The sequence below is a fragment of the Panthera onca genome, chromosome A3 (assembly GCF_046562875.1).
Source record: "Panthera onca isolate mPanOnc1 chromosome A3, mPanOnc1 haplotype 2, whole genome shotgun sequence".
Classification (NCBI taxonomy): Eukaryota; Metazoa; Chordata; class Mammalia; order Carnivora; family Felidae; genus Panthera; species Panthera onca.
In genome coordinates this window covers 60752698-60761353 of record NC_138341.1, presented here as the reverse complement: position 1 = coordinate 60761353, position 8656 = coordinate 60752698, and the positions used below count along the sequence as shown (strand labels likewise).

At 37.0% G+C, this 8656-nt stretch overlaps 1 protein-coding gene across 4 annotated transcripts in view; it reads right to left on the bottom strand.

Moving 5' to 3' along the window:
• Positions 1-389: 389 nt before the first annotated feature.
• XPO1 (exportin 1) overlaps positions 390-8656 on the bottom strand; it is a 45296-nt gene continuing 37029 nt past the window's right edge. For all 4 annotated transcript variants that reach the window (XM_078444517.2, XM_078444518.2, XM_078444520.2 and 1 more), the window contains 9 exons: positions 8131-8265; positions 7603-7786; positions 7197-7303; positions 5405-5599; positions 4538-4706; positions 3729-3863; positions 3487-3646; positions 2620-2716; positions 390-1509 (listed from right to left, as the gene is read on the bottom strand). In XM_078444517.2, the coding sequence (XP_078300643.2) occupies positions 1363-1509; positions 2620-2716; positions 3487-3646; positions 3729-3863; positions 4538-4706; positions 5405-5599; positions 7197-7303; positions 7603-7786; positions 8131-8265 (1329 nt within the window). In that variant the 3' untranslated portion in view covers positions 390-1362. The remainder of the gene's footprint in view (positions 1510-2619; positions 2717-3486; positions 3647-3728; positions 3864-4537; positions 4707-5404; positions 5600-7196; positions 7304-7602; positions 7787-8130; positions 8266-8656) is intronic.

Here is an 8656-nt window from a genome sequence, read left to right as displayed (position 1 = left end):
TTGGTTTAAGTTTATAGATGGTTAGATTCAATCCTCTGGAAAATAGGTTCACCCAAGCCACTTTTCTGTTTCTATTCCCCTAGTTGTTGCCCTTTCATGTTTTACAGGACATCTACATACACATTGTCCTCTTTCTTCCCTTTCTTAAAGGGATATGGCAACTTTCGAAGTGTTAGATTTTACAAGAATACAATTAAGGCTATCCGCAAGCTTCTTACACTTGGGTTCTCATTCTCTTTGTTACCCCTTAACTCCAGAAACCCTAGAGATAATATTTGTAAACCAACAAGTGTCAAACTTCACTTAATAATGTTACCTAAAATGTAAAACACGTAATAAAACCACTTTCATTAATACAGGAATAATCTTGAGCCAATAAAGGGAGAGAATAAATGTAAACCAAGTTTATTTTGCTTTTTAAGTAGTGTTCTTAAAGCACTACAGCTTGGTAAACAATGTAAATTAGTATAAGTCATCTCAAAAGCCAGAGTTTTGTTTTGTTTGTTTTTTAATGAGTTGTTAAAAAGATGCAGCCTATTCTAACAGGATAAATATTTTTAACCATTTCACTTCGAGTTAATGAAGGCTCACAAATGAGCAACACTCCTCATTGAGGAAAACAAAAAGCTGTTGTCGACAAGCGACAGCACACACACACAAAAACAAAAAGAACTGTGTAAAAATAACTAACTGTGTTCCCATATTTTTTGAAGTCGCTTTACAATGGGATGATATGCACATGATCTTGCTGCAAACTTGCCATACAGACTTGTAATACATGTAGTCTAGACAAACGATTCAGTCCAAGAGGTGCTAACTTCAGACAATGCAGCACTATAATCCTTTTAACAACGCAATTTGTTTTACTCATTATCTTTTCTTCTAGGCTGAAATACAGGCTAGAAAGAAAATGCTCCCTAATTAAAAATTGGTACTGTTTACAGGAAAATTGTGTAATTTTGCATTAGAATTTACAAGTATATGTTCAAATTGAATTTACCTCCTCCCCCCATCCCAGCCACAACATGGGCATGAAGTAAAATTTTTAAAAATGCCTTAATTTTTAACTTCATGCAAACTAAATAAAGATGACCAAAACAAAAGCTTAAACAATGGAAGGATATTTCACAGAAAATTTCTTATACAAAAAACACATAAGAAAAAGGGCCACTAGGTGACATTTTAATTTACAAATTGGCATCATTTTGGTCGACAAATATCCAGATGCTGTTGTTTTCTTCTGCTAACAAGTGTTGCAGAGAGGGAAAAAAACAAAAACCAAAAAACAAAAACAAAACAAAAAAAAAACCCCCAAAAAACAAAAACAAAAAAACCCCAAAAAACCCAGCATCACTTCGGATTTTAATCACACATTTCTTCTGGAATTTCATGTGGATTAAGGATGCCAGGGACAGACATTTGAAGTTTATGTTTCTCTTCCTGAGCCTGTCGAAGGGCTGTTTCTCTTTCTTCCAAAAACAGATCAGATGTATCTTCACCTGCAAACTCCTGTGAAAACAAGATAGTTGAGCTGTCAAAAAAACCCAAAACTTCAATTTTGGAAAAAAGACCTGCTTTGGAAAAAAAAAGCATAGACAAGGACCTTCTTTTGCTTACACAAGAATAGAATTTATCCTTCCATTGGTTGGATTTCCTTTTTTTTTTTTTTTCCATTTACTTTGGGGGTGGGGGGAGAGAATGCGTGTGCATGGTACACGTAAGAGCAGGAGAAGGGTACAGAGAGAGGGAGAGAATCCCAAGCAGGCTCTGCACTGTCAACATAGAGCCTGACACGGGGCTTGATCCCACAAACTGTGAGATCATGATCTGAGCTGAAATCAATGAATTAGAGGCTTAACCGACTGAACCACCCACGTGCCCCCACTGGCTGGGTTTAATTTATGGTACATTTATACAATTCTGTGTAGCTAAATTAAAACCAAGGGTGGCAGTTCTGGGGATTAAAAAAAGGTTATATAAGAAGAGGCATGTCTGATATCATATATAGAATACGCTTCATAAACAAAGATTTAAAAACCTATTTCATGGGGCACCTGGGTGGCTCAGTCTTGGTTAAGCATCTGACTCTTATTTTGGCTCAAGTCATGATCTCACAGTTTGCGGCGAGTTTAAGCCCCGTGTCAGGTTCTGTGCAGACAGTGTAAAGCTTGCCTGGTATTCTCCCTCCCCCCCTCCCTCTTTCTCTCAAAATAAATGAATAATTAAAAAAAAATTACCTAATTTGTCAGAATTCCCTAAAATGGACTCCTAACTAACCAAATGGGTATAAATCCCCAAAGGGACTGCCAATGTATTTCTTCCCCCATTTTCCACAATTTAAAAATCATCTGTAGGATATATTCACAATATTGCAACAGACCTTTATATCATCTAAAATGAATTATGTTAGTAACACATTTCCAAAAACATTTTAAACCCATCCTCTTGTCAACTATGTTTTATAGTTATTCACTGTGAATCAGTCTCAAACTAGGTAAACCTGCATATTATTCAAAAAGTCCATTCATTTTGCTTCACAAAAAAGTGGTTAATTCCACAAAGCAACAACTAATCATATTCAGTCTTAATACTTCTGCCAAGTGCAAAGAAAATACGTACCTTTATTTGTACTAGGAAATCCCTAAGATGTTCCTTGAAAGCAGGAATATCCTGATTTAAGCTGAAAAGCCCTGTCACAAAGAGCTTTACTTGAGCACTGCAAATCAAAACACAACAATTAAATAATCACTATTTTTAAAATGAAAAATGTATGTGTATTAAAAAGCATATTTAGGGGCGCCTGGGTGGCTCAGTCGGTTAAGCGTCCAACTTCAGCTCAGGTCACGATCTCGCGGTCCGTGAATTCGAGCCCCGCGTCGGGCTCTGGGCTGATGGCTCGGAGCCTGGAGCCTGCTTCCGATTCTGTGTCTCCCTCTCTCTCTGCCCCTCCCCCGTTCAACCTCTGTCTCTCTCTGTCTCAAAAATAAATAAACGTTAAAAAAAAAAATTTTTTTTAAAGCATATTTAGGGGCGCCTGGGTGGCTCAGTCGGTTAAGTGGCCGACTTCGGCTCGGGTCATGATCTCGCGGTCCCTGAGTTTGAGCCCCGCGTCGGGCTCTGTGCTGACAGCTCAGAGCCTGGAGCCTGTTTCAGATTCTGTGTCTCCCTCTCTTTGACCCTCCCCCGTTCATGCTCTGTCTCTGTCTCAAAAATAAACAAACATTAAAAAAAAAAAAAAAAAAGCATATTTATTGGGGCGCCTGGGTGGCTCAGTTGGTTGAGCGTCCGACTTGGGCTCAGGTCATGATCTCACAATCTGTGAGTTCTAGCCCCGTGTCAGGTTCTGTGCCGACAGCTCGGAGCCTGGGGCCTGCTTTGGATTCTGTGTCTCCCTCTCTCTCTGCCCCTCCTCTCCTCATGCTGTCTCAAAAATAAATAAAAACATTTAAAAAAATTAAAAAAAAAAAAAAAAAAAAGCATATTTACTCTTGTAGATGAGGGAATGCAGATTTAAGGAGATTTGCCACATATTCCTGAATGAACATTTGGTTGTTAACCGGATTTCCAGGATTTAACGGCGTACTTATTTTTCCTTCTTCAACCAAATTAAACATATATGCAAGTATTGATGCATGCATTGTCAAACCTGTTGATAAAAAGAACACTATGAACTCCATCATGTAATAGCAATGGAAACCCTTAACATTTTCATGGCTTTATGTGCTTACCAGCAGTATGTGAGGTGTCTGTCACAACAGAAAAGATATGCTGAAGAATATCACAAAAATATGTTTGATAGAAACTCTGAGCTGCAGCTTCTTCTTGTGCAACATTTTGTAAGAGTGTAAAAAGTATCTGTAAGCCTGAAATGTATAGAACACCAAAAAAGTCAATTCTCTCCCTATCAACTCTAAAAACAGCATTACCAAGTACACATCTATTACAGAAACCAATTACTGTTTAAAAACAAAATAGGGGTACCCAGGTGGCTTAGTCAGTTGAACATTCGACTCTTGATTTTCAGCTCAAGTCATAATCCAAGAATTGTGGGATGGAGCACAGTGTTGGGCTCCACACTGAGCACGGAGCCTGCTCAGGATGATAGCTTTCTTTCCCTCTCCTCAATTTGCACCCTCTCTCTAAAATAAAAATAAGTAGGATAAACCACGACATCTCTAGCAGGAGATGCAAATTTCCTGCTAAAGATGTCGTGGTTTATCCTTATTTTGACCCTTACTGGCACAGAGGCAAAGCACATGAGGGAAAAGGAAACAAACAGTGGATGAGAGGTTCCTTTACTTTGAATTTTATGCCCATTTCCCCATAATTCAATCCTGCCTATGGACTCACTATGGAAGAGATAATTAAACTGCTTTTAGGACTTTCTTAAACCTATATATACAACTGATGCACTCAAACAAATCCCTGATAACAAGCGCTAGCTACCTAGCTACAAATACAGCCCTACCTGTAAGAGTCTATAGGTTATATATTGGTAGGGCAAATGAATAAAAGGACCTAATTTCTATGTATTTACCTGTATCTGCAACATTCCTCATAGTGTGTTTGAAAGCCCAAATAATGGAGTCCAAAACAAGTTTAAATTGTGCAGGTGGTATAGCCAGGAATGCTGGGAAACAATGAGAATTGACAGCCTGAAGTAGTAAGAAGAAGTTTGTTCTGTGTTCAGGATACTCCTCAAAGTCCTAGAAATAAATGGTGAGAACAAAGTTTCAATGCCTTAATTATGTTAAATAAGACAGAAGTAAACACTAATTTATTACAAAAGTTTGGAGTTGTTGGGGCCCCCTGGTGGTTTAGTCAGTTAAATGTCCAACTCCCGATTTAGGTTCAGTTCAAGATCTCAGGTGTCAGGCTCCACCCTGACAGTGCAGGGCCGGCTTGGGATTCTCTTTGTCCCTCTACCTGTCTGCCCCTCCCATGCTATCTAGCATGTGCATGCTCTCTCTCTCAAAGTAAACAAAACAAAAAAACCCACATAAAGAACATCACATTTTCTAGTAACTCCGAGTATTACTACCACTTTATGATAGGGACTTTGAGACTGCTAATAGAGATTTGAAATTTTACCTACTGTGTAAATTCAGACTTACATCTACATTTTTCCTTCTTGCTTAATATATTTTCCCATTTCTTATAAGCATAAATGCTAGCTGCTATTTGAATGTTACATACAGCCTATCAAATTTACCCCTATTTGGCTGTTAAGATCTCTTTTAACAGAAAAAAATTTTAAAAAGTATTTCTCTTGTCTGCAAGTTCAAATATTTAACTCCAGATTTTAAAACTTATACTATTCTCATAAGTATCATTTATGCTTTCAAGAATTGCAAGGATACATACTGCAAAATTTCTCATTACAACTGTAAGGTAAACCACATACCTTATTTATCATATTCAATGTGCATTCAAAAACAGCATCAAATATTTGAGGTATTTCAGCTGTTATATGTCCTCCTAACTTATTGACAATAATAGCCATAGTACTAAGCACTTCTGGTTCTCTAGCAGCTGGGACATTTCTCTGATAATCAATGAGAACTGCATCCAATAGAGGAGGAACAAAATTTTCGGCTACCTGTTAAAAAAAAAAAAAATTGTATTCTATGTGTATTTGCTAACTAATATAGTTAGATGGGTGTTGTACTGACATTTAAGTTAAGTATCTGCTTAAGACTGGAAAACTGCACAATTTAATTTGGTTTTGGAGACTAAAACTTTTTTTAGCAAAAGAAACCAAGCAAGTGGCTTGGAAACCAACCCGTATCAAGCAAGTGGCTCCATGTTACTATGATAGGACCAGGATTCTAAGTGAGATAACTTAGCTAAATGGAAAGAAAATTCCTCCTAACCAATACTATCAGTTTCGTCAATGCATAGTATCTGTAAAAACCATGCAGGCTCATATATAATAAAAAATAGACACCCATTCAATGATTTTTTTTTAACTTAATGAATACTAACTGGTAAGTATCTTAATGAACAAAAATAATAACCATCCCTTACACTTGTAAAAGGAATTGGAACTGTACCACAAAGACCATGGGTTTCCATGAGTCTCAATAAACAGGATCTTAAGGTGTAACTTACATGCTTTTAATAGTTTCTTTACTAAGACATGGACATTAAATACAAGCAATGTTTCTTGTAACTGAAGATTACCAGTGTTAGTAGTGTCCTACCATACAAAACAGATCTAGTAAAAATTTAAGAATAAGCACATTATTTTTCCAATAAGCCACTTGTTCTTAGACCAGAACTGGTTTCTCATTTTACTCTCAACACTGTAATAATTCTTTTCCCAGAAACTGAATCTTCAGTGTGTTTTTCAGTATTTTATCGTGAGAACTGCACAGTTTTCTGAACAAATTTCCTGAAAATATGTTAAGGAACAACACTGAAATTTCAACATTATGAAAGTAAACAGCACATGTGTCAACCAGTGTTTCCACGTAGCAATGATGAATAGAAAAGGATTTTCTGCAATGTTCCAAGGAAAGAGCATGAAATGGTAGAATAAAGAAAGAATACACATTAAAAAAAAAAAATGAACTTTTTCCCAAGTTGAGGCATATAGACCCTGGTTTAATTTCTGAGAACCAATTAAAACCAAAAGAAGTGGGGAACCTGGGTAGCAGAGTTGGTTAAGCATGCAACTCTTGATCTCGGCTCAGGTCATGGTCTTGTTCTTGAGCCCAAGTCCAGCTCTGCGTTCACAGTGTGGAGCCTGCTTGGGATTCTCTCTCTGTCCCTTCCCTGCACACACACACACTCTCTCAAAATAAATAAATAAACAAAACAAAAAACCTAAAAGAAGAGATTTTTAATCCCTCTAACTAGGAAAGTGCTTACTCTCACTGCAGAGGCAAACTAATGACAGCTTTGTAAATTGCTCTGAAAAATCCCAAAAGAACACAAAAAATTTTACCCTATCCGTAGAAAAATGAAATGGCTTGAGCTACCTTGTTACATATCACCACTGTCCCCCACTAAGAGCAATTTCTTAGGAACATGGTATATATTAACTAATATTTTAAAGTATTTGAGGACTAAAAAAATAGGACACTAAAATAATCCCCCCCAATATGTGCATCGAAATTACCTTTAATTGGGCAATATGCATATATAGGAAAATACAACATCCACTTAAACAAAAAGTGTAACGTTTCACTTACCATCTGTGGATCATTGGACCGGCTCACCCAACCAGATATTAACTTTAAAGTTTCCCTTTTTACAGTTCGCATACTTCTAATCAACGGTTGCTTTGTAACCATCTCACCTAAAAAATACAATCCAGTGGAATCCAACTTGACAACTAAAATTCTACATCAGTAGTTTGTTTCAGACACTATTAGCTCCCATTTACCACACAAAAACTTAAAGACAGAGGCACAGAAATAAATGTACCGGGAAAACAAATTTAGACTAATTTTACAAGGGAAAGGGAATTCAACTGGTTAAAAATAATTGTCTGGGGTCATGTGGGACATTGGGAGAGTTAACTTAAATCCGTGAGAAATGAATGTTTAAAGAACTGACTTGTCATACACCACTCCACAAAAGTTCAGAATCACTTACCATTAGCTTGGATAGCTGCTGAAATATTTTCACTGAGGCACTTGTATACATTAAGCATATCTAAATAAATTCTCCCAAGCTGAATTACAAAGGGGTGTCCAACAGCTTTGCAGGCTCTAACATTTGTTTTCAATATGCTACCGAGCTGCTTGACTGTTTCAGGATCTTTAAGTATATCCACATTCTGTGAAGGACAAGTAACAAATTTCATTAATCACATGAAATTTACCTTTGTAATTACTAAAGGAAAAAACACTACCTACACCTTACTCCAAACCACCCGCACATTTATAATCTGAGAGTAAAACAAATACAAAAATCTTTATTGCCTATGTCTACAAGAATAGAAAGTGTCCCACTAAACCATCAAAACAGAGTAAGATTATAGTGTAATTCTTTTTAATGTGCAAAAATGCAGAAACCATTCATGGATAACGAATACACATCAAAGGTACTGAATTCATTACTTTTTGTAAATAACATGTCTTGCATTCCGTTAGAACTTTGAAAAAAAGTAGTAAAACTTACTTTGGTTGCCTGCTGGATTATGCTATCCCAAACCTGATTAGGAAGTAGCATATATTTTTCTATTAAATGTTCTTGCACTGTTTGGTCTGTTTGTGCACCAATCATGTACCCCACAGCTTCATAAAATGTATGGACCTATGTAAAAAGGCAGACATTTTACTTAAGAAAAAAAAAAAGTTTATTTATTTGGGGGCCGGGGGGAGGCAGGGAGGAGACTGAGACAGAGAGCACATGCACGGGAGAAGGGGAGGGGCAGAGAGAGAGAAAACCTCAAGCAGGTTACACTCTGTCAGTCAGCACAGACACTGACATGGGGCTCGAAGCCATGAAACACAAAGATCATGACCTGAGCAGAAATCTAGAGTCAGATGCTTAACCAGATGAGCCACTCATGCGCCCCCAGATATTTTACTTTAATGCATCATAAGGAAAGCAATTCATGTTTGTAGTGGAACTCATTTTATGAGTGTGAGAAATAACTTGCATCAGGTAGACAAACAGCCTAACAAACTTCTGGTTAAATTTT